The sequence below is a fragment of the Stigmatopora nigra genome, chromosome 2 (genome assembly GCF_051989575.1).
Source record: "Stigmatopora nigra isolate UIUO_SnigA chromosome 2, RoL_Snig_1.1, whole genome shotgun sequence".
Classification (NCBI taxonomy): Eukaryota; Metazoa; Chordata; class Actinopteri; order Syngnathiformes; family Syngnathidae; genus Stigmatopora; species Stigmatopora nigra.
This window is the reverse complement of record NC_135509.1, coordinates 19099218-19126152: the sequence shown is the minus strand read 5'-3', so window position 1 is coordinate 19126152 and position 26935 is coordinate 19099218. Positions and strand designations below refer to the sequence as shown.

Genomic DNA, 26935 nt, shown 5'->3' with positions numbered 1-26935 from the left:
GCAGCGGTCATGCCTTCTGGATTAAATGGGGTGCATGCTAAATTTGAGGAGAGAGTATTGTTAGTTTTATTCATTCACTGCTATGCACATCGGCTCAATTTAGTTCTGACTCAGGGGGCACCAAAGCTTAAAGAACGCAAGATAGTTTTTACTCAGCTTAATCGCACAGCTGCTGGACGAAATCCGCCAGCCACGCCTGCCTCGAAAAGTTTCACCCAATCCTGGAGCATCATGACGAGGAATGCGGTGTGCTGATGGAATTAAAGCTCGTCCAGGATTTTAAGCATATCTCAAATTCCTCGTATTTTGGGGCACTCGTATGTCAAAGTATTACTGTACTCAAATTGAAGTGGGGGATTTATATCTCACAAACTAATGGTAACAGGTCAGTTCTCCAGATTGAGATTAATAGTCGATATCAAGCTCTATTAGGCGATTATACATGTATATTGACTAATACTATACTGATAAAGAAAATACTGGACAGATGAGAAGCATACAGAACAACTTTATATTCATGTTTTGGTTCACAAACAGAAAAAAATGGCATTAAATTGAAAACACAAAAACAGTAGCGGTGATTGCATAAAGAGAAACGTTTTCACCAAAAATGACATGGTGGGAAACTACTTTATAATTACTACTTGACACATACACTCCTTATACATCATTTACAGTCTTATTTGCCACATCAGTAAGACTAGGAATGTAAAAAAAAAGCCAACATTTTCTTTTTTACTGACTTAAAGGATTGACAAAAGCTGATAAGTACTCAAACCTGTACTATTTGGACCTTTTGGATAATTGTCAAGTCATATTTAGGTCAGAACATACACCAAATTAAATATAATGACAAGAATTTAGAGACAATATGATGTTTTGGTTACTTGAGCAATGAAATGCTATTGAACGATTTGTTGGCATGAACCAGTTTATGTTTCAATTAGCACAACAGCAAACACAAACTAGTAGAAATTCTTACTTTCACTCCCAAAAAACAAAAACAATACAAAACTGGCTTACTCCCACACATTCATGCAGACAGAGCCTCGTGTTGGGCATTCACTTTTCATTTTCATGATTGCAAACAGCTACATTTGCTTATACTTAAATAACAGGTTTTACAACCTGAAACTGACACGCTACACTACATTCAATTAGTAGTTAAAGAACAAAAATGTTTTAAAAAAAAAATCAGATTCTTCTAAGTTAAAGCAGATATCTTTAATTAGTAGGCTTCCAGTTGGTAAAAGAGCCTCACACTAGAGTTACAAAAATACATTATAGTTAGAAAGCTACCTAAATAGAGATTTTCACAAAATAGTTTGAGCACATAATTTCCCTCCATTTTCACATTGTTACAAATGTTCAGGCACTAAACACAAATGTGTCAAAGTCAGAGATTTTGAAATTACACTTTTGTGAGAACAAGACATTCATAGACCGAACACATGAATGTGAGTAAGTATAAACATGACCAAATATGAGCAAGTTCACACTCAGATTCACTTGAAACCTTTGTAGTGTGTCAAAATAAGTAACTGGATTTGGCAAAAGATTTTTTTCTAATGCTCAGTTAAAGCAGTAGGCACTGGTAACTACTGTACATCGCACAAGATGGAACTTGCATTGCAACTTGTAACATATGAATGGGCAGTTATACACTTGGCTAAGAATGGATGGTCATTCAGAAGCAATCCTAAAGACATGTATCAATCAGCAGTTGTAGACTTGTATGTTTTCTACTTCTGTGGAACCAATCTTAAGGCATTTCAAGTGTAATTATATACATTTGTTCAGTATATAAAAGAACATATGTATACTTTATGAATTAATCTTTATAGGAACATACTGCAACTCTATGTCTGCATATACATGAATAATATATACTTTATTTGTATACAGTTCAAATATCATATATACTGTATTCAAGTATACACTGTCAACATGTTCAAAGAATAGAAGGGCAACGATTCAAGAAGCTAAAGAATGTGTTCTAGGTTTGACTGAAGCCAACAGTGTCTTCTTGGTTGGTCACCAGCCAGCAAGAGCACAGAAACATGTATATTTGGGCAGTTCATAGAGACCTGACAGACATACACAAAATAGCACAACAGACTACCTACATTACCCTGATTGTTTTCTAATTCAAATTTGACATACTGTCCGAGATCAGAATATAAAACCGTTACTCAATCTGTGCTCGTTAATTGAAACAACTGCATTAAAGGCTTCACCAGTTTGCGATGTCTAGAGGACACACGAAAAGAACAAAACACATTTGTAATTATTTTTGAACACCCACAACCTGATATCTCTGTTTCCGTGTCATCCCAACTTGCCTCCCTCTATTGAGAATCTGGAGCATTACTTCATAGTAGAAGATGCTCGGAAGTAAGAGAGAAACTTAAAGCAGAGGCTTACTACGAAGTACCAGATGTTTCTAGCCATCTGAGATCGGGCAATAAAAACACGCCAGATGAGCACCACCAGGATGGTGTTGAATGTGTAGCGGATATTCCTCAACCTAAGCAGAAAAGAAAACAAAACCATTTAAATTTATATATGTATAAAAAAAAAAAATTAAAATAATTTAACTGACGATTTGTTCAATCAGTAAAGGTTGATTCAAAAAATACATGACATTACAATATGACTACTCAGTTGATTTTAAGGACTTCTATATGTGAACAACGTGCTGAAGCCTTCTTATCACTCATCCATTTTCTATTTAGTGGCAGAAATGTGATTAATACAAAACACACTTACTTGTTGAGGTGCTTTCGTGCAGCAGGCAGGCCTGATAACTCTTCATTGAGGACATATTTTTTTGTGCCCATGCAGTAGTTTTCCATGTACTCAGCCCAGTTCAGCTGACGCACATCAAAATTAAACACCTGCAACAGCAAAACGGAGAAAATAGTGTGTATTGTTTTGTGGTACAAGCCAGTGGTCCTGAAAAATATATGTGTTGGGCACAAGAAAGCATTGTAGCAATATAAGGTATATCCTAATTATTTCTCCTGAACACATTTCCCATATAAGCCTTATTCATCGCAAAAAAATATATCACTGAATCCAGGGTATGGCTTATATGCGCATAATAATACTTCAGATGCACAAACCTGATGAAACGCCATAACGCAAGCCAATGCTGCCATTACAGTCATTGATTTCAAAACCGAGAAAATATCCAAATAAAACGATAAACAACATTTTGAAATCTATGAATGAAATTAGATAATAAAAAAATAAAAATAAATAATCTATAACAGAAATTGTAAAATTTAACGATAAGGCAATTTTAAGGATGCGGCTTATACACGGGGGAGAAAATATGGCACCTACTAAACATCTCTCTGTGTTCATGATATATTCAATTGTACCTTACAACACACATTAGCCAACTGCCTACCAAGCAGTGGTCTGTGTGATAATGTATATCCATGTATGTAATCCTTACCTTTTTATCCTCAGGGCTCATAGAGGCCATCAACGAGGCCACGTTGTCAGTACTCCACACCCAAGAGTGACTAGTGAAATATTCCAGCACCATCATGGCTTTATGAAGGCGGGTGATTGTCTTCATCATCCTTACATAGGAAAGAATGTGATGTAAGGCAGCTGTAGCATGAACTCAAGTGTGTAAAAGTATAGAACAGGAGCATATTTTGACATAATTCATGGAGGAGTCACAGAAGTAAAGCAATGCAAGGTAAACATAGAGGAGCTGTGTAAAGGTCTTTTGAGTCGGGAAAAGAGTGACAACAAAAAACAAAAACGGGAGGTTAGGTGTCGTGAGTGAGCCTCAAAAGTGTTTTAGTGGACCATGTTTTCTAATGGATCTAGAACTGGTGAGATTATCAGCCAATTTTCATTTGACCCATGATAAACAATGAAAGCAGATTTTCTTGCTGATATATATAAATATAAAAATATATAAATGACCTTTCGGCAAGCCAACAAGTCTGCATTCAGGGATACTACACGCTTTGGTAACTTCAGTGACTAGCACCAATGGAGCCAAAAAGATGTGCTGGGTGTTTAAAACTTTTAAACCCTTTTTTTGAGAGATGTTAAATGATGTAGAATTTGCAGCCTGCAAGATCTTCCATGAACAGATCAATTGTAAAAAATTGTATGATGAGTTTGCAACTCACAACATTGAATGGGGTATTCTTATTAACGTTTGTTAGGTTCCAAGAGTGATTTTATTTATTATAGCACTACTATGTCAGACTACTAATTCATTAAATTTTAAGGCTTTGCCTATTACAATTGTTCAGATTAAAATCACGACTCTAGGAGCTGCGTGCCTTCAAACTTGTTTTTACACTTTGAGTTTTAATATAAGAAAAAAAATAATATTTTGTGTAGTTCACTGCCGCATTAATTCTACGTGAACTCTCGTTAATTCAAACCTTTTTTGATTATTTCAATGTAATGGCAAGGATTTCCTATACCAACGATATTTGAAAGGCTGTTGTATACGTTGAAAACTAGGGTCTCTCTGGCCATTAGTTGAGTGAAATATTAAAAAAACAAATTGTAGTGTTGAAAACACATTAAAATATTTTGTGTGCAAAACTGAATGATCTCGGAGTCGTCAAAAAAATCACTTTGACATGAGATTATTGATTTCAAAATTTACACTGGGACGACTCAGATTTCATCTAGCAAAGCAGAGTCAAACAAAAAAGAAGCATGCATTTTTAGCAACACAAAGACAGACAAATAGCTGCTGACAAGCTTAATGCAATATTTTAAGCAAATTCCTTTTGGACAGCTCCATTTTATCATGGGAAGAATTACTTATACATGTGTGTCAAACCAATTCCGCAGAGAACCGCAGTGGGTCCTGGTCTTTGTTCCAACCGATCCAGTGCCGACAGTTTAACTAATGAGGTGCCTTCTAAAATAACAAGCACATGCTTACACTTGCAAAAGGTTTTCTCTTGCTCAGTTGGAATGCTCAGTTGGAATTAAAACCTGTATCCACTGCGGCCCTTTGAGGACCGGTTTGACACCTCGGAGTTCTATGACTATTAATACTGACGAATGAATTTAAAAAAAACAAAAAGACAATCCTTGATTTGGTGAGTTTGGCTGTGTCGCAATCCTATTTAAAAATCTGTAAATGATCAGAAAATAAGTGTAAAGGGAAAAGACTAGAGGTAAGAGACTAAAATAATTCTGAGAGCATCTGTAGTGATTAATTGGGAAAAAATACCTTTGGTGCCAAGATTCTGTAATTACTGTTGTTACCTTTGAAATCTCAAATAGACTGTAGAAAATTTTGATCTTGGATACCGTGGTCTTAAACACATTTTGGAACTGGCTAAAAAAAATTCACCTTGCACATGTTGCTCAAAATGTCAGTTTTTATGAGGCTTATTTTTACTCATGGACAGACTTTTTAGAGACACTTCAACACGCAACAGAGTTCATTACAACTTTCTTTTAAAACATGTTTTGCATAAGATTGTCCTTCTGAATATTTCAATTTATCTTCAAGATCTATTTTGATCAATAAACCTCTTCTTCCCTTAATGCTCATTTTTTTTCTTGTCTAGCTTGATAGTCCGTTTGGTTGGTTAAAAAATATCAAGCCGGACTAGCAGGGAGAGAAAAAGTGGACAGAACCTTACCGAGCCTTTTTGCCTTTCAGCCTGTGAAAGAAGTCATAGAGGAGAGCAGGCAGTTTGTGGCTGACAATTGTCCAGTACTGATTAGTAAAGGGGTTTGAGCGGAGATAGAGATTGGGCCTTCTGAAGGCCTGTTCTAAAGGATTGGTCTTGAAGGTCATGTTTATACAGTTCTCTGTAAGAGAAAGACAAACAATGACAGACAAGGAGAAAAATAGGAGGTATAAGCAATTTGAGATCCTTCCTCTAAAAGGTTAAAGGATACACCTATTGCAGCGTACTATTAACAGTGTTAGCTTGTTAATAGGGTCATGCAGTGAATAGATGCAGATCAGATGATCTCCGAAATACAAATTGGGTGAACTCAATGCGCCAAAGTCATTGTTAGGAATCAGCAGCTAAGCAGGCAGTTTAAAAAGCATCAAAACCTCAGATGGGTTTCCAAAGTCAGGGCTCGCATTAGGCCAGCTTTTATTAATTTGTTGAGGCTGGACAAAGATGGCCTGATTTATGAGGTGTTCATTATTTTTGGAAACTCAACTGGAACTTCACCATAGCAATTGGTAGAAATTAAAGAGTGCAGAATCCATTGATAACCCTCTGCTGGTGCAGGGGCGTATCTGGGTTATACATTCTTTAATTTATAAGCATTGCCTTACACATGAGCAGCACAGCTTTAGGTGTTACTAGACAAAGAAGTGAGAAGAGTTTAGCAGCAGAAAGTACACATGTGGTGATGGTGCATTGTAAAACAGGGAGGCCAAAAACAACAATAGCATATAAGGTTACCTGGGTTCTCGTCCAACCAGCCTGAGGTACATATCATACAAGAAGGCTGGAGCCTTGTGGCTCACAGCTATCCAGTACTGATTGATTAGGTGATTGGATGTGAGATTTACATTGGGCCGACGAAAAGCCTGTTCGAGAGGGTTCCTCTTGAAAGTAGATGTTACATGGTATTCTAAAAAAAGAAGTAATCAACAAGAAGTGTGAGATGTTTAACACAGATTCAATTTTCTTTTGAATTATATCAATGTGTAAGTCATAAAACCTCAGTCTTGTCTTACTTTTTTCTGCCAAAAGGTTGTAATATTTGTATAATCATCAATTTTCATTGGCCAAGTTATAATTAAAGAATTTTAACTTCATTGCAGGCTTTTTTCAGTTGCGCTCATCTCTATTTTGAGATGAGACTGTAAAGGGGTATGTAAGCAGATAAACTACGGAAAATATATTACCAGTGGCCACATGGAGCTCTAAACCCAAGTTTCTAAAGATATTTATGCTCTGAAAAACCTGAAGATTAATTAAGGAAATTTGCTGATTTATGTAATGTTCAGCCAAGCAAGCGTAAAAAACGGCTTATGCAAACAATCACACTAATCTACAGCCAAAGCACCATTTTCCAGTTGTAATTCTGAATATTTTGTATTCCAATTTAAAATTAAATATGGGCTGCCTGGTCACGCGTGGTTAGCGCGTCGGCCTCATAGCTCTGGGGTCCTGGGTTCATGTACAGGTTGGTCCACCTGTGCGGAGTTTACGTGTTCTCCCCGGGCCTGCGTGGGTTCCCTGCGGGTACTTCGGTTTACTCCCATATTCTAAAAACATGCACGGTAGGCTGACTGGACACTCTAAATTGCCCCTGGGTATGGGTGTGAGTGTGTGTGGTTGTCTGTCTCCTTGTGCCCCACAATCGGCTGGCCACCACCTCTGGCGAGAGACAACTGAGATTGGCCCCAGCACCTTCTACGGCCCTAATGAGGATAAAACGGTCTTTGATTTCAGTTCTGGATAGTACTGTTGTCTGTGTGTTTAGTCTTGTTATAGTGGATTCAAGATAGAATATGATACAATCCGTTTTTCCTCTTTGCCTGTGTTAATTGTTAATTTTCAATTATGATGGTTTACAACATGGCTGAGCAAAGAATTCCATCCATCAATCTTCATTACTCCACCTGAGGTACAATATCATCCCTGACCCGAAAAGGTCCACCCTTTTCCAACTAAGAACCCTAGTCTCACGTTGGGACGTGCTCATTCTCACTCCAGTTGTGACACGCTCGGATGAAAACCACTCTACGTATTGTGAAATCAAGGGAATAATCTGAGAAAACCAGAAATGCGACAAAGGGGGCACAAAACTGAACTCCACCTAGGCTTGCATAGGCAGAGTCCAATCGTTAATAGAAACAAATCTTAATTACTTTCTGCAACGTGAGCAGAACTGGTTATATTAGTTGTACAGGGACTGAATATCCAGTTTTAGGACGTTTGGTAAACCATATTCTCTGAGCACGCAAATCAGGACTCGCCCTGAGACAATGTCAAACACGTTAAAAAATCTTAAGTACACTGGTTGGAAAAACTCCCACAAACCCCACAATTTCTTGTAAGGGTGTAGATCTGGACCACTGTTTCGCGATACGGCCGAAAACCACACCCCAACTCATACATTTGAGAAACGATTTCCCGATACATCCTCCTTTCAAGGACCACGGAGCTTGACGACCGTAATTGCTCATTTTGCCCAAGTGTCAAAGAAATGCGGATTGCTAGTCTGATGCCACGACGGCAAAGTAAATCATCACACTGCACCTTAGGGTGCACAAGTGCAAAGTGCACATTTGGACATCCTTGTGTCTGAAGATTGTCTTCGTTGCGGACAGTCCAAGAATACAGTCCAAAAAATTCCAATACAAGACCATGAGTCAAACTGTGATTAGGGTATAATAGAATAGTGATGTAGTCCCCCAGAAAAAGAACTCCAAAAAGGGGTTAGAGACAAAACAACAAGGAGAAATTGTTCCCGCAACAGAAGTAGAGTTATGCTACCTTCTTGTCCTAAATAATTAAACCCAGCCCCTTTATTCAATAGAAGCGATAAAAGAACTCATGCTTGCACGGGAAGGTAGGTGACCCTGACAATTACTGCTTCTGAAAACTTCTGAATGGTATGCAGCTTCTAGGGCTCATTTCTCAGTGTTGAAGCAACACCTCGATGAGCCGTTACATTATTGTGGAGGGAGGGTTTCTGTGTGCCGCAATCTGTAAATCAGGCAGGGAAACCGGGGAAATACAATTTCTAGATAAAGGATCTGACATAACATGGCTCAAATAACCGCTATTGATGAATATATAAAACAACAGGACAAAACATTTAGCTTGCCCAGACCATGGTCATCAGGTTCCACCTCAGGTGCCAGGCCTAAAGGTGTTGTTCATTATTAAGCAACTAGTGGGATGGGCACAGGCCAAAAATATACATTGATCCATATTTCCACGGTCTCACTATCTTTGAGAGTAGCTAAGGGGGGGGTCAGGTACAGAGAGAACATGGTGGGGAGGGAGTGATTAAAATTTGGCTTGAAGCTGCCTATTGGGAATGTCACCCTTCAGGCCAAACTTGGTAAAAAGAAATAACTTTCATTTGACATAAAAATTTAAAATATTTTCACTTCAACTTAAAGGTCAGCTAGCACATAACCAGAATAGCCATGAAACGTGCAAATGATCCCATTTGGATGAAGCAGAAGGATCAGGTGCTATGCACAATCTGTAATTAGAAGTCATGTTTGTCTGATCCACAACAGCAAATCCCCTGTGAGGGTTATTTATTGTATAGGCAGTGTTATGGTCAATATTAAAGACATACCAACATCTCCCCAGCGAAATGGATTGATACCACCAGTGGTGCAGTTGTAAACAGGTATGGATTTTGGCCTATAACGAGACAACAACCTTAATTAAAAGCACAGTGTGAACATTTTTGTAAAAGATGCAAAGCGACACGATGAAAAAAGGGGATCATTTCCTGGGATCCCAGGTAGCAGGCAACTCTAACCCTAAAAGATGATCATATGAGCTGTTGATTGACGGGCTGTGTGTAATTTACAAAGATTGCGATCTTTTATTAGCATACAGCATATATTGTAAAATAAATTCCGTGCTGTCTCAAAGATTGGATGTTGGCAATACAGTATAATACCTTGAGATACGAGCTAGTTTTTTTTTTTAAGTTATCGAACTAGGCATTTCGGAGACAAGATGGCAGCGCCAATGCATACAGCTTGGTTAAAAGTACAAAATTCCAAATACAGCTTACAGCATCAAACTCTCCCTCCTTCTTTACACTTGGTGTTTTTCGTGTGTTTTTGCAAATTGTATGTCAAACCTTCAATATCTGATACAGTTGCTTGGATGTATTAAACATCAGTCTGCCACAGCAACTACAGTTTATAACGAACCAGCAATAGGTGCGTCTCCGAGCGATTTATGCAAACCTAAGCGTTAGTTAGCCGGACTTTCAACTCTACAAAGCTGAATCAGCGGTTGGTAAGTCCCAGAGTGACTTATACGAACCCAGACACCTGTTAGCGAAGCTTTCAACTCCTCAAGACAAACCAGCGTGTGTAAGTCCCAGAAAGATTTATGTCTTAGAAACATAGAATTTAAGAAAAAAATAACTGGAACGCCTGAACTGGGACAGTACTGTTAAATATGCAGATGATGAGACTTTGATGTTTTTACATTTTTTTGGGAGATCAATGAAATTGTCACATGCAAACATTCAGAAAACTAACACAACATGTGTTCCCCACCTGTTCATTTTTTGTGATGCAGAGTACCAGGCTGCAGCCAGCGTGGTATTGATGACTACATCTACTGGCACCAAATCAGCTACTGCGTCATTAGATGCTCTCATTGTGCGAAGAATCCCTTTACCTGCCTAAACAGAGATTAAGTATGCGGAATCAGCCAAAATTCCTTTTTATACTAGCCTTTATTACTTGTTGAAAAATAAGCGTGGAAGAAAGGTATTCTAGAAAAGTATAAATGATTTAAAAATGTTTGTTTTTTTGAAGAAGTAAGAATGGTTAAAGCGAAGCATTAGTTTATTTCAATCACTGGAGTTTGAATAAACAAACCGATAGCCCACTCCAGATACTTACTGCAATAAAAATTCCACTAGGTCCGTTAAAATTATCGATCCATCCCTGGAAAGAGCAACATAACAACATTATTCCAGCTACTACTGCTGCCTTAAAATTTGGGGGTAAAAATGGCTTGAAGTGAACTCACAGGAAAAGGTTCTTTCCAACTGGCACCAACGATGGAAGGCCTGACAATGGCGACATTGAGATCCCCGGCTTCCTGCTGCACCAGATACTCAGCTAATGCTTTTGTGAAGGTGTAGGTGTTAGGTCGTTGGCCAATCAGTTTGGGAGTCAGTGCAGACACAAGCTCATCATCCATCCAGCTATGGACAAAATAAATTTAGGATCAGATAAACACTTGTAATAAGGAGTCTAAAGACATGCGTTTTGGCAAGATTATAAAATTTAGCTCTGGGCTTGTTTCATTTAAAACAGTACATGTGCTGCTGTGGTCTCCAACCACCAGGGCAAGGCATGAAACCGGTCCATTGGGCAAGTTCCCTTACTCTCTGCAATAAAATTAAAAATTAATAATAATAATGGCGGCGGCTTGAGTTGGTTAGCGCGTCGGCCGTACGCTTCTCGTGTTCTGGGTTCAAATCCAGGTCAGTCCACCTGTGTTGAATTCGCATGTTCTCTGTGTGGGTTTTCTCTGTGTACTCTGGTTTCCTCCCACATTTAAAAAAAAAAAAACATGCACTGTAGGCTGATTGGACACTCTAATCTGCCAGTAGGTATGAGTGTGAGAGTGAATGATTTTTTGTCTCCTTGTCCCCTACCTCTGGTCAGCTGGGAGAAGCTCTAGCACCCCCTGTGACTTGTGAGAATAAAGCGGTTCAGAAAATGAAAGAATGAATAAAAGATGCCACTGGTAAGACGCTATAATTTACACCATAACATAAAACTATTTAGAAATCACTTCCACATACCCCAAAGCTATACCTCTCAACCCACGCACTGTTCCTCACTTTGAGAATTTCATTAATTTGCCATTCTGAAGTCCTCAAAACTGTGTTGGAATAATTGTACACACATTTAACATTTATGCTTTTCGTACACCATACATACACATAGCAGTGATTAGATTAGAATAGTTCTGTATAGTTAATTATTTTGAGTATTGTCTTCCTGCATTGTATGTTAGTTTACCTCAACAAAAAGGCTGTTGATCACTAGAAAACTCAGATGGAAGACCCAGGTAGAAGATTGTTAGAATGCTTAGGGCACAAGAGGGGAGGCTCGTTGTGTCCTGTATGTGATGTGTTTGTCTAAGAGTCTCCTCTCATTTTCTGAACCACTTTATCCTCAATAAGGTTGCGGGGGGTAAGGAAGCTAACCAGAGAGGTGGGCTACGTCCTGAATTGGTGGCCAGCCAATCGCAGGGCACAAGGAGACAAACAAACATTCACACTCTAACCTAGAGACAATTTAGAGCACAGGTGTCAAAGTGGCGGACTATTTAGGGGTTTTGATCCAGTTCATTTAAACCAATATAAAAAAAAAAAATCTAAATATGGTCTGGCCCACATGAAATGGAGTTGACGTTAATGCGGCCCGCAAACCAACCCATTTGACACGCCTGATTTAGAGTGTCCAATCAGCCCACAATGCATGTTTTTTTTTTTTTTTAATGTGGGGGGAAACCGGAGTACCCAGAGAAAACCCACACAGGCCGGGAAGAACATGCAAACTCCACACAGTTGGACTGACCTGGATTTGAACTCAGGTCCCCTACTGTGAGGATGACGTGCTCGCCACTCCCCTAAGGAAGAGTCTCCCGATGACAAACAAATATATTGAGCTCTTGTCTACTTTTTTTCCCTAGAGTCGGTTTATTCACAAGATAAACCTAATACCATGCATGTCATATGTTAACTGAATTATAAAAGTCAAAATGAACTTACTCCAGAGCATCAATGAGTTTGATATACTCTACTGGGGGCGGATAGACCATTTCCTCAATAAGCTCTCGATCACAGTTTGCATAGGCTGTGGATACATGGACGAAGATGTCCAGATCATTCATTTTATGGGCCAGTGCGAGCATCTTCTGGGTAGCCAAGACATTCAACTGCATTGCATCCCTAAAAATGAAAATTTTAAAAGGTAAAATGGAAAACAGAACACAGCAAAAACAAGTTCTTGGGAGTAAAATGCTGAAGTAATACCTCTGCTATTGCTAGGAGAGGCATGTGCGGGTGATGAAAATTATAAACATACAAATCCCGTACAGCAAATATTATACATTTTCTGAGAAAAAAAGGTTGGCGGTAGATTTATAAAAAACAAGCAGGCTCAATCAAGACGTCAGAAAAATAATTGAGAACAAAAATGTATGCACGCCAGGTGTCAAGTATCTTAGTGTACAGCAAACAACATTGGCTCATACCATGCTGAATGAATTTGCAAAAAAAAAAACTCACTTCAGTGGCTCATTAAAGCGGATGGTGGCGGCACAGTGGAAGACAATGTTGATGGTGTCGGCGAGTAACCTCTGATTCTCCATACTCAGATCTAGTTCTGGCTTTGTAAGGTCACTGCTCACTGCAATAATCTTCTTTGCAAAGCAAGGCTGTTCATCTTGTAACCTATTAAACAACTAAGAGAAAAAAAATTAAAGCTTTGGGTAATTCCTATCCAGACAGGGATTGTACATGTTTAATGTTCAGAAGTTGGTCACAATTGGTTATACAACCACTTATACTCATAGGGTCACAGGGGTGCTTGAGCCTATCCTAGCTAACTACACAAAGGCAGGGGACACCTTGAATCAGACGCCAGCACAAGGAGACAGACAACCATTCACTCTCACACTCATACATAGGGGAAATTTAGTGTTTAACCAGCCCAGCATGTATGTTTTTGGAATGTGATAGTAAACCGGTGATGACCAACCTGGGATCGAACCCTCCACCCCTGAACCGTGAGGCTGGCGTTAAGTTAACTTGTGGCTATTGACGGCACTAGGTGTAACAACTAACAAACTTCTGGTTTTGTGGCCCCCTTGTTGAAAAAAAATGAAAGCATTTAATTCTGTAGGTACGTTATGAATGAGCTACAGGGTGGTCGCGGGCCGGATCGGACCCTCTGGCGACCGTACGTTTGACTTCCCTGTTTAAATAAAACTGAGGCTCAACCATTTGGTCAGGCCTATGACGAAATATAGTTGAACCTCTTGTTTCCCTAGGGTGTTGTTTATTATGTTCATCTAACATGCGAAACAACCTTTTTTAAAACTGGGTGGAAACCGCTTTGTTGTAGAGTTATACTATTTAAACCTGAAGGTGTGGCAGTAAACTGAGCCATTCATTTCTTTGGGCATATTAACAAAGGTGCTCTTATAGTGTGTTTCTATAGTGTATTGGCGTGGCCGTTCTACTTGCCTAAAGACATATAGCCGACTGACGTCTGAGCGTGGGCCAACTGGCCCAAGAGGCATTTGGCTGAACGTAGAATTAGCTGAACGTAGAATTAGCCGAACGACAAATTAGCCGACTGACTAGCCAGCCGAAGGACGTTGTGCCGACAAGCTCGCCCCGCCCCCGGTCGTGTGTGCGTGTGTACAAGTTTTTCAATCTCGGCCCACGGGCCATATATGGCCCGTTAAACTTGGTTGAATAACAAGGACATTTGTTCAGGGCCAAACAAAGAAGTCATAACAGTACAGTAAGTACTTTAATGGCAGAAGAAAAAAAAAGTAGTTCCAACAGTAGATACTGTAATTTATAGAAGCATAGAGAACATTGAGATTAACCTGTGAATCATTGAAATAATTCTGAATATATATTGCCTAAAATAATGGGAAATTATTTACAATTAAAATATTGCTCTATATTAAGTGTTCCATGGCATTTTCAGGTATTGTTCTCTAAGCTCTATGCGTTTTTTTTCCTCACGTAGCAAGAGGGTGTGTGTACATTATTATATATATTACATTGAATAAAAATTCAGGCCACAACATTGCACTACGTACTTGTATTCAGAAATATGTCCAGCGGGTGGCAGTAAATTTTGAGATGGCTTCCACTGTAAAGTAACATGATTGTCAACATTATTGTAATTTTTGTACATAATTTGTATTTTTTTACAGCTTTATTAAAAACACCATCTGTGAATTTTCTTTGTCTTTTTAATGAAATAATTTCAGAATGGCAGCTTATTGATAATGTGTTTAATATTAAAAAGCAAATAAAATTATTATCTTTGTACTGGCTCTTGACTAGTTCATTGGAACCATGTCTATTTACTCCCAAAATCCGTCGGGGCAAAGAGTAACATCCAATGGATGCAAGTTTAATAATGAGTCATTTGGGACAAAGCAAATTCACAGATGGTGTTTTTATTAAAGCTGTAAAAAAACTTACAAATTATGCACAAAAATTACAATCATGTTGAAATCACGTTATTTCACAGTGGAAGTCATCTCAAAATTTACTGCCACGCGCTGGACATATTTCTAAATACAAGTACGGAGTGCAATGTGCGGGCCTGAATTTTTATTCAATATTCTTATATAATGTACACACATGCACGTTCTAGCTACGGGAGAAAAAAACACTAAGACTTACTAAAAGACAGAATGGGGAGTTTAGAGAACAATACCTGAAAATTAATCTCAATGTTTTCTATGCTGGTGTAAATTACAGTATATACTGTCATTATAGTACTTCATACCTGTCAACCTCTGCCGATAACTGCCCTTATAAATGATTATGATTCCCGGTACAAACCCCCCAAAAACGTACAAACACCGTACGACGCATGTTTACTCGCGGTAACTCGTTCCTTACTATATGGCTCCTCCATGCTTGCTTCCACGATATTTACTATATGTATATCTAGGCATGCACATGTCATCCAATATCGATATTGCCATACACACCGCTAAAAAAAAAATACATACGATTGGGGATAATTTTTGCTGGTGTACCGTGACAATAGTAACGATTGATGACAGTAGCGTCGTTGGCTATCAGCCTAAGAGATAATCTGGATTTTAGGCAAAACGGTCTGGTTGAGATCGGCTTTCATAAATATTGGCGATGATTTTTTTCCCCGTACAAAAGTTGGTGTATGGCGTACATGATTTGTTGTTATCTGTAACTTGTTATTCTAAATGAATGTTATTATCTGTAACTTGTTATTCTAAACAAATGTTATTATCTGTAACTTGTTATTCTAAACAAATGTTATTATCTGTAACTTGTTCTAAATTAATGTTGTTATCAGTAACAGGCCGAGGTTGAAAAACATGTACACACACGAGCGAGCGCGTCGGCTAAATGTTCTTCGGCTAGATAGTCGGTCGGCCAAATAGTCGTTCGGCTAATTCTACGTTCGGCCAGATGGTCTTTCAGTCAGTTGGCTGTCGGCCAGATGTCAGTCGGCTAAATGTCTTTCGGCTAGTAGACAGGCCACGCTGTCTAATAATACAGATTGATAGTTTGCTCTAATACAGGAGTAGGGACCCTGTGGCTCTTTTGATGGATGCATGTGGCACTGGGCTAAAATATGGAAACCCGGTGGTGAGAGAGTCGCGTCGGCACTGTGGTATTGAACTTTTTCAACAAAAAATACAACTATATTGCATTTGTTTGTTTTGTGTTCTTGGTCTAGGCCAGTGGTTTTCAAAGTGGGCGGTACCGCCCCCCGGGGGGTGGTGTGAACTTTCAGGGGGGCGCTGACGAATAAACAGGCGAATAGGGGGCGTTGAAATAGTGAAGGGGGCGATGGAGCAATTACAGTAAAATGTGACGTTGGTGTTTGTAGAAAGACCGGAAAAATTGATTGTCTGTAATAAAAAGTCGACAAAAAAACAAGCTTTATTGAAACAAGAAACGTTGTCTGCTCGAGCGCTCACGAGCAGCGCGCATATACCGTATATCACTAATTGTCGCGAGTTTATCGTCGATGCAGGCGACTGGGGAAACCACCACCATCCAGTCAGCCGCAGAGGAGCACACAATAGCGCGCCGGCAACGCTTAACCACAGACGTATGCGCACAGCGACCGGCTTAATGCATCAGCTATCAACTTTTATGATTCGAGGTGAAGAATAAATGATAACCATTTCTGTTTATTAAAATTGTTTTTTTTAGTCTTCAAACTGTTTGTGATTGAAGAATCAACCAATTCTTGGGACATTTAGCAATATAGTCGTTCTAGCGTTCGTTGGAAAGGGGTAAAGAGGGGGGCGTTGGCATTTTGGCCCGGCGGTGAAGGGGGCGGTGGCCAAAAAAAGTTTGAAAATCACTGGTCTAGGCTATGGCAGATGGTAAACGTGTTGTGTGCTTCAAATTCCAATAAGAATGCATACAAAGTTGACAAAGCTAGAGAATTCTTTGTCAAAATTACTTGTTGTTGTTTACTCCTCTGTTGCTACTGCAACTTGAATGGAATTTGGCACTTAGGAATCATTGATTACAGTTTCTGGTTGTACTATTACTACTAAAAACTACTACATGCCCTACAACACACACATTTCAATCACCATGTAACATTGGATCTCAACCCCACTTACCTTGCTGCTAATCATGTCAGAAATACGGGCCTCTGGGTTCTGGCCGGCTTTTGATCTGACCATCACATAGACAGAATTTACTCCTGGGCATGACCTGAGAAGCTTCTCCAGCAATACCTGTAGTAAAAGCAGAAAGGAGTTCAATTCAAAAGGGTATATCTCTACTTACAAATGTCCCTCCATCCATAATATTCAGGTTACAAAATCCTAATAGGAATTTTATTGTCTGTAGATACGAATGAAATTCCAAATTACCAAATACAAAATCTAAAAAAAATCCAACAGCTTCTTGTTTAAACCTTTGTTTTATTTTGAAATTGTCATCAATAAATTAATCTCCTATTGGTTATTAGCGGGGTAAAGGGCCAACAAAAGAGTAACAGCGCGACGTCCGAACCCACGACCGAGCCTCCCTATGGGCATCTTTTCCGGGACCATTGCAGTGTCGCTCCAGCCAACGGTGACTTCCTGGTTCGTGTCCTTTTGACCCTCGTTCTAACGCATTTTTTTTTTGTTAGTGAGCTTAATTCAGCTTTATTCTTTGCTTCTCATTATGGACACAAGAAAGCTATGGTGTGAATGAAAAACAGCACGCTGTTATCAAATTGTTCAAGTGACTTGCTATCGGCCCGCTCACCAAAGGCAATTGTTATTGAATTGATATTTCACCAAGCGTAACATAATTTTAGGTTGCCGAGTTGTTTGTGTATGTAGGTTTACTCAGCCTCTAAAAATCTGTCTCCTTATTTGCCCTCAACTACACATGCGACCATCCACTTCAATGGAAAATGTCTTAGCATGTCTTATTAATTTTAATGGACGTTTTTGGGTTGTGCTGGTGCCGTGCTCCCGTCGGACCCGGTGGGCACATCGTGGAGGCCAGTGAATGGGAGGCCAACGAGGTGTTGGGAGATAGCCAAAAGGGAAAGCAACTCCACAATGGCATTTAAAAAAAAAATGATGTACTTACATTTGGGGAGGGGAAGCTTGATATCATTTAACCTAGCATTCTGTTTTCATATCTTGGAACAAAATATTTCCAATCAAGGCTTTCGTAACCAGAATATTTCGCACGTAGATGTACTATTGTATTCTTATGAATCCTTTTACATATGAAATATTCAGGTTTAAAAAAAAGTATTGATGAAAAAGCCGGAGTTCAAAGAAATAAGAAACATCAAACAAAATATGAATCCAAGAATAAAATATATACAGACGCTCCCCTACTTACGCACATTCAACTTACGAACAACGGTACATAAGAACATGTCAGGGCATTACGTTGATGTCGAAAAATGTTCGTTAGTTCGATTTTGTATTGTGCGCCTCTTTCCCCGAGTATTGCTTCTTTCCTCCGCTAATACCGACGCCTGGCGCTGTGATAGCTCAGCTCACCCAGCATCCACCTTACTCTGCCCAGTTCGTTGCAGTGCGGAAGTGCGTGACTTATCTCCAGTGCGCAAAGAACATTTTTCATTTCTATCATTAAATATCTCATGCATCCATTATTCAATATGGTTGGTGAAAAGCAAAAGGCTTCTTGCACTTAAGAAAGAGGTGAGCGTTGCACGGTAATACAACTTGAATCGTTCGACCGTCAGTACCATATATAAACCGAAAGATCGAGCAGCAGACCCAAATATTGAACGTTGCACATAGGTTGTAAATCAATTGAATGAAGTCATACAGAGCTAACATCATTTATGATGAAAAAAAAGAATAAAACTGCAATTGTCATTAGATAGCCTTAATCACTTATGTAAACCTTCAATATACTTATAAAGGCCTTAAACAAATTCTAATACAAAATATAGCACCGAATCAACTTCAATTTAGGAACAACTTCAACTGAGGAACAACTTCAACTGATGAACAATTTCAACTGATGAACAATTTCAACTGATGAACAATTTCAACTGATGAACAATTTCAACTGATGAACAATTTCAACTGATGAACAATTTCAACTGATGAACAATTTCAACTGATGAACAATTTCAACTGATGAACAATTTCAACTGATGAACAATTTCAACTGATGAACAATTTCAACTGATGAACAATTTCAACTGATGAACAATTTCAACTGATGAACAATTTCAACTGATGAACAATTTCAACTGATGAACAATTTCAACTGATGAACAATTTCAACTGATGAACAATTTCAACTTATGAACAATTTCAACTTATGAACAAGCACTCGGAACTTAACTCGTTCGTAGGTAGGGGAGCGTCTGTTTACAATTCCTGTATTGTCACCCTCATACTCCGCCGGTAGCCGCTACGCCATTTCGGTTCAGCTCTAACGTCTGCCCGGAGCGCGCCGTTTTGGATTTGGGCTGGCGCCGTTCTCCCCTGTCGCACATGGTGGCCACTAACCCACTCCGCCAGTTCGAACATTCGCCTACAACACTCTAACCTCAGTTCCGCCATGAAGAACACGCATATTTCATCTCCCGAATGGGAAGCCAGTGATGTGCTGGGAGATGCCGATGGGAAAGCAACTTTATAGCATGACAATTAAAAAATGAATAAATAAAAACAGGTACAGGAACTGTTTTTATATTTCGGGGGATGTTTGATTGCATTTCATGTTTTGTAACTTGGACTGTTTTTCTTATCTTGAAAAAAAAAGTTTTTCTTTCAAGCTTTTCATAATCTGAATATTTCACATGAAGAGACATTTGTAAGTAGAGATACCACTGTGCACAAAATGCATACATATATATTAGATTTACCATTAAAAGCCTCAAAAATAGGATTTGGAATTTTTTAAGGTTGATATCTTTAAACTATTAATCAACAATCAAAAGAGTTAATCAATAAATAATCAAGTAATATGATTGTCTATTAGTCGGTTAATCATGGCAACCTAATATCCTGCAATTCTGTTCTGGATTGTACTTGAAATAATGCTAGAGGATTATGAATAAAAAATGGCATTTTAATAAATAAATCAACACATCACAAACTATTACACAGTCCCACACAGAAATCTGCTCATACTTGTTCAACCCATTGGTTCAGTCAGATATGTTGGCCCTCAGCCAAGTCAATTACTATTCTACCTTTCCCATGAAGCCCGTTGCTCCAGTGATCAGCACATTTTTCCCTGTGTAGTATTCTGGTATGTTCATCATCTCTCCAAAAGTGCTGGCTGAACTCCTCATCACCACGCCTCCTGTTTAAAAAGAGTAGAGAGTAAGAGAATGTCTCAACTAGAACTGGGCGATATGACAAAAATTGTTATCACGATAAAAAATATTGATAATTATAATGAGAACGATCAAATATTTTTTGTTTCAAATTTGAAACTTCTGTGAATAAGTAAATAAGTTATGTTCCTCCTTATTCAAATAAAATCAGAACCAAAAGACAATTGTTTCACTATTGAAAAAAAATTATCTTGAAAAATGGGTTAGATGAGAAAGGAAAATTTCAGTTGCGGGCTCCACAGCAGATATTGTCCCTGCTAAGTCCACACCCTCAGAGAATAGGCATCTGAGGTGGAAGCCTCGCCACCACTTTGGAATGCAGAAGGTTGTGCTGCCATCTTGGTGAGCTTCAATTGTTTACGCCGTTCCCAACTCGATACGAAATGAGAACTCCTCTTATTCAGCAAAATTGGTCAAAAGTGAAGGTCAATTTCAAAAGAAAGGCTCACAAATTTTACCTATTTAAGTAATGTTTGCGTGTTAATTTTGGTAAAATACTGTAAACCAAAGTGAAATTACTAGAAAAATAAATACTCACACGCTGTTTGTGCAACTAACTTCAAGCAAAAATTACTACCGTATTTACCCGCATTCAAGCTGCTTTTATTGGACAAAAAAAATATAGATCGATGATATGGCTTTTACAGTGGTACCTCGAGATGCGAGCTTAATTCGTTCCGGAACCGAGTTTGTATATGGATATTCTCGTAACTCGAACGAATATTTCCCATTGAACTGAACTAAAAACAAATACATTTCTGATTATTGTTGGGGTTTTCACGTGTTTTATCACTAAATATGCACCTAATGCAGGTGCAAGTCACATAAATTAGAAAAAAAGAAAGAAAAAAGGGGTGACGGTTATTGGGATGGCTTGCAGATAAGATCCAACACAGTGAAATAATTTTGGTAATCCTAACTGACCAGAAACTGCAGAGGTTTAGTCTGATCCAGCATGACCAGTCATGTTATCATTTGTCTATTTATTTTCTAAACACATTACAGCTGGTACTGTACAAAGTACCTAGGACATTAAAACCAAAATGGACTTGTAGAAATGTGTTGTTATTGCAAAAGGCAGCGTATGCACCTCGAAAAAGGGGAAGGCAATTTTGAAGTTCCGTTTCCAAATGTTTTACATCTGTCATCATTTTTCCAATCTGTGAAGAAAATGCTCTCAACAAACTAGTATGTGTATCCCATTCCATGCTCTGCAAATAAGCAAGACTCAACCTTCACACAGAAACTGTCAGTTGAGATCAAAAACTTGGCCATTCAAGAACCAGTAATGTCCAGCTAGTATATGGGCTAAAAACAAACCAGATGTGTCATAGAAAGCAGGGTAATCTTAGGTCTGAACTACTGTGACCTTTAACCAGGTGCCTCTTCAAGAGCAAATGGCACTTGCAGTTAGACTCACAGACGGCAAGCTGATCCATGATGTCACGTTTGCACTCTCTCAATTATTCAGCACTTTGATTACGATAATCCACTGAAGCACAAACGCAGAGACCGCACACATTGGAAAGATTTCATGTCATAAAACATTGCTGTGCATGAATGACAACAAGGCTCAAGACTAGTTTTATTGGGACAGACAGCTTCTAGAGTGTGTGTGTGTGTATTTACAAATATGCACAAGTAAATCTCCCAAGCTAAAGATTATGCACAAGTAAAAAAAATTTTTCAGTCTTCGACAATTTAAACCATGACAGGCATATTTTCATTAAGATTGCAGATCCAACCGAGGGCACAAACAAGTGCATAGCAATTGGCCAATTGAGATATTGGAAGGTTCAATATTTACCTGTGAATTTAAAAGACTTGTATTGTATGTAAATTTAGACTTAAGTTCTACAAGATCACCCTCATTCCTTAGCACTTTTCAGTAATACGGTAAGATGTGCCATATTTACTCGCATATAAGCTGCATTTGCCAAACGAAAAAATTATTACTGAACCGAGGCTACTGCTCGTATGCGCATGAAAACACAACATGCACAAAACTGCAAGGTGACAACGCAATAACACCACAACCTCATTACGCCACGACTTCACGACGGCATGGGGCCTTGACGCAAGACAATGCGGCTGATACGGACATTTTTCAAAATAGATAAAAGCTAAACAGATAAAACGCTAAACTAAATTTATTTCGAAGTCTATGAATGAAATTTGAGAAAAAAAACCTATACTAAAACGTGAAAAACTCCCTTGTGACTGTCACTGCTCGCCCAGGGGCGTCACCATCATACCTAGCGGGCCACAATCTTACCTAGTTAAATGTTCTCTTACTGGCCAGACGGGTGTAGCCTTGTTTTTTCAAATAAAACATAATTCCATTTAGATTTTTTTTTCGTTTAATTTGTTCTTCGAAAGTGAAAGCAACTATTGCAGTAATACGAAACATGGAAGGAATCCATTTTTTTGACATTTGTAGTAATAAGGCTGCCACAAGTTCTTAAATAATAATAATAATCATGCATAGGCTTTGTCATCATCATTGAACAAGCCAGTTGTCTTTATACCCAGTTCCGTATGATGAAATTGGTAGTGCTCCTCCATAAGGTGCGTTTTTCCGGCAAAGACCCAAATAAGTGATAATTTCAGACTCGCTGGTCTTCTGCTGTGATGGTAAATCGTATCACCCCCGAGCGGATCACTTACCTCTCACCGTCTCTCACTTACCCTCAGTCAGCCAGTAGGAGGCAGATCACCGCCCAACGTCTTTTAATGTTACCTCTCCCCGAAGTAATTACACAGAAGGGATTGTGTCATATTACCGCAAGTTTAGAGTCCTAATGGATGTGGCAAAAAACTGTCCTTAAGCCTATTTGTATGTACTTTGTGAGACCTATAGAGTCTGCCAGAGGGCAGCAGCTGGAACAGGTTGTGACCAGGGTGGTATGGGTCCCCGACAATGTTCCTGGCTCTGATGAGGTAACGAAGGCTGGCAATGTCTTCCAGTGAGGGCAGAGAGCAGTTGACAAGCTTCTGGGCAGTGTTAATTACTCTTTGCATGGCCTTATGTCTGTCGACGTGCTTCCAGTGTACCACACTGTGATGCAATATGCCAGGATGCTCTCCACAGTGGCTCTATAGAAGGTTACCAGAGGCGTAGTGTCCAAGTTGTTCCTCTGGAGTACTCTGAGGGAATGGAGTTGTTTCTCGGCCTTCTTCACTACAGTTGTGGTGTTTGTAGACCAGGAGAGCTTATCCGTGATGTGGACCCCCAGGAATTTAAAGGACTGGACCCTGTCTACACATACTCCATTCATGGGGCAAGTCAGTGCTCTATTTGCAAAAGTCCAGGATTATTTCCTTAGTTTTCGTGGTGTTCAGTGTAAGATTGTTCACCGAGCACCACAAATAGTTTGTTGACCTCATATCTGTAGGCTGACTCCTCCCTTCCTGAGATGAGTCCGACCACAGTGGTGTAATTGGCAAATTTGATGATGGAGTTAGACTGGTGGGTTGGTGTAGTCGTATGTATGTGTACAGGGAGTACAGAAGAGGACTCAGTACAGAGCCTTGAGGGGAGCCAGTGCTCAGTGTAATGGAGGAAGAGAGATGGGGACCAAGTCTAACAGTTTGTGTTCGGTTGGTAAAGAAGCTCTTTATCCAGCAGGAGATGGAAGAGGATAGTCCAAGGAGGGAGAGTTTGTCAGTTAGAATGTCCGGTATTATAGTGTTGAAGGCTGAGCTGTAGTCAATGAAAAGCATCATCACGTAATTCCCATGGTCCTCCAGGTGGTTCAGTGCTGTGTGTTGAGCAATGGCAATAGCATCCTCAGTGGACCTGTTTGCTCTATAAGCATACTGGTGAGGGTCAACTGAGGGAGGGATTGTATTCCTGATATGATCACAGGTGTGAGTGCAACAGGCCTTTAGTTATTTAGGCTGTCAATGGTTGGCTTTTTGGGGAAAGGGATAATGGTGGCAGAAAGCATCATCACGTAATTCCCATGGTCCTCCAGGTGATGATGCAGAATTACTACGTGAGGATTTTTCTTAAATTTTCCCTTAAACACATTTGTACTCCCTTCTAAAACCATGAATATGGAGGTGAAAATTGTAAATCAGGGGGCGGCTTATATGCGAGAAATTGTAGAATTCAACAATTTTAAAGTGATTTTAAGAGTGTGGCTTATACTCGACGGCGGCTATTATTATGCGAGTAAATACGGTATGCATCCGTTAATAAACACAGCGTGTTTATATGGATATTTAGAGCTAATGAGAATTGTCTTGGGTGATATTTACTAAATACAAACACAAGAGATAGTCAATCCCTCAACACACAGGCCTACAAAATTTAACAGACCGCATGAGCTGTGAAAATCCAAAGTGAAATCCAGACCTCAGTAGGCCAAATATGAAGTGACTGGATCCCGTGATTAGGATGCCTCGCTTCATCACGCTGGTGTGGAGTTGCAATTCCACTGTAGGCGTGCAACACAGCGACCATTTGACAGCATTCACACCTCGATAAAAGTGTCGCCCGCAAAACACATGTATTTTCTGCTCTGCGTTGAACGCTGCTCAGAGAAAGTTGGAACAGCTGCCGACCATCAAGAATAATTAACATTAATGTTTAGCACAACAGCCGTGGCTGCTGGTGGCGGGCTTTGACAATACTGGGGACAATTATGTCTGACTTTGTGGTAGCCACGGGAAACGCAAACAGGAGCAATATGCTACTTCAACGAACGTTCATGCAACACGACCGGAGTGTAAAAGAGCCTTTTCGAGCATCTCGAGGCGCCTGCCGTACAGTTACCACGGAGAAAACCACTCCTGTAAACGAACAACGCAATTACCAGAGCGGGTATCGAAGCACGGGTGCAGAAAATCGATAATACGCACCCAAATATCGACGTTTCCCGGCTTCTTGAGTCTTTAGCCTGTTGCACAGGGTTCTTTCCAGAGAAGCAGTAGGTGGGGCTGGATTCAACAGAGTGAACGCTCACGAGGAAGCAGTCAGAGGGGCGGACGACATTGACGTCATGACGTCGTAGCTGCAACGGCGGGGCTGCGAAAGAAGCAAGACTTTTTCCTTGGAAGTGGAAATCAGGTTGTTCATGTGCACATATCGAGCAGCTGTTTAGAGTAACGTGACGGCACTTTTAATTAAGTATACTTGTAAATGCACGCAATTTATGAAACAGCATTTCTGTCGAATCTATTAATGTGTCAAACGTACCATTGTGTTATTATACTGTTACATTATACACAACACCACATATATGTAGGTGTGTGCGTGTTTGTGTGCGTGTGCGCGCGCGTCAATATATCTATACACACGCACACACACATTTATATCAGTGGCGGTCCGTGCATTTTCTCGTAGCGCCTTCAACGAATCAATCCAACCCTCAAAAACTATGTTATGGCTATAAAACCTCTACTGCATTTACAGCTGCGACACATAAAAAATAATTTATAAATCAATGCACAAGAATGGGGTAAAATCCAATTCCTAGAATAGGGGTCGGGAACCTTTTTGACGAAGAGAGCCATAAACAATTCATATTTTCAAATATTATTCCTTGAGAGCCCTACTCAGAATTTATGTATAAATACATGAAAATGTGTGCATTTATTATTCATTTCACCACTTTGAATTCTTTTGAGGACATTATTTCACTGTTGCTAATCAATGAGTATCAATGAGAGAATGTATGCATGCAGAAGAGTCTAATGAAGAAAAATTATGTTTAAAAAAAGGTGCTGGAGATAGTTTCGGTGCCACAGTGCCTGGTGACGCTCCCATTGGTGCGTTAGGGACTTAGGTCTCTCACCAGCTGTTCCCATTATTTTCCACACAGGTTTTACCATGTTATACACCCATTAAAAGAGCCACATATGGCTCCCAAGCCATAGGTTCCCTACCCCTGTACTAGAAGCATTTATTGATTAATACTGGAGCTTTTCAGCTCTTACAACCGGGCCAGGGGGTGATTTCCCCGGGTAAAGACAGCAATGGACGTCAATGGCGAAATGACAAAACTTGCAATGAAATTGGGTAAAATCCACTTCCTAGCAGCATTTAGTGATTAAATACAAACACTGGAGCTTTTCAGATACCAGAACCGGGCCCACAATTGAAATATTATTTAGGAATATAGCCAAATTTTACTCACCAATAATCTTTTTTAACTGTACACAATATCCATCCTCCTTTCTTTCTTCCCACTAAATTGCTAATGATGAAAGTCGAGCCTGTCCTGTCGTATTTCTGGCATAGTCCGTCTTGAAAATGACTTTAAATCAACACAACACAATTTGCTTGGTCAGCTCGCTCCAAATACAGTTTGGTAGCTCTCTCAGTTAACTCACTGAAAGTAGCGGACACACCCATTTCCCGGCTGTTACAGGCTTGCTAGCTTTGGAGTTGGCCGCCTTTTCTTAATGATGCCCATTTTTTTTTTCAGGAAAAGTCCGTCTGGAAAATTGCTTTGTGAGCAAATCTGCAACCAAATCCATTTGTTTTTCTCCCGGGAAAAGACAGGGATGAACGTCAATAGCGTACCGGCAAACATTAGCCGAAAATGGGGTAAAATCTAGCCGAAAACATCAGAGTCGAGCTCGGAGTATCATTTCCCCGGGAAAAAG

The 26935-nt window shown here is 39.5% G+C and overlaps 1 protein-coding gene across 3 annotated transcripts; it reads right to left on the bottom strand.

The window, feature by feature from the left end:
• Positions 1–492: 492 nt before the first annotated feature.
• On the bottom strand, positions 493–26664 carry far1 (fatty acyl CoA reductase 1). 3 transcript variants are annotated; one of them, XM_077710209.1, is made up of 14 exons: positions 26464–26664; positions 25187–25352; positions 20174–20286; positions 17103–17219; positions 13006–13181; positions 12487–12666; positions 10728–10905; positions 10598–10642; positions 10247–10374; positions 9301–9368; positions 5649–5820; positions 3464–3593; positions 2770–2897; positions 493–2527 (listed from the first exon to the last, which is right to left on the bottom strand). In XM_077710209.1, exons 3-14 carry the CDS (start codon positions 20273–20275, stop codon positions 2368–2370), a joined length of 1584 nt encoding a protein of 527 aa, XP_077566335.1. In that variant the 5' UTR covers positions 20276–20286; positions 25187–25352; positions 26464–26664; the 3' UTR covers positions 493–2367. The 3 variants fall into 3 exon arrangements, with proteins under 3 accessions (XP_077566335.1, XP_077566333.1, XP_077566334.1); XM_077710207.1 differs by lacking the exon at positions 5649–5820 and adding an exon at positions 6435–6606 and having other exon boundaries at positions 26464–26654; XM_077710208.1 differs by lacking the exons at positions 5649–5820; positions 25187–25352; positions 26464–26664 and adding exons at positions 6435–6606; positions 24681–24848.
• Between the last annotated feature and the right edge of the window lie 271 nt (positions 26665–26935).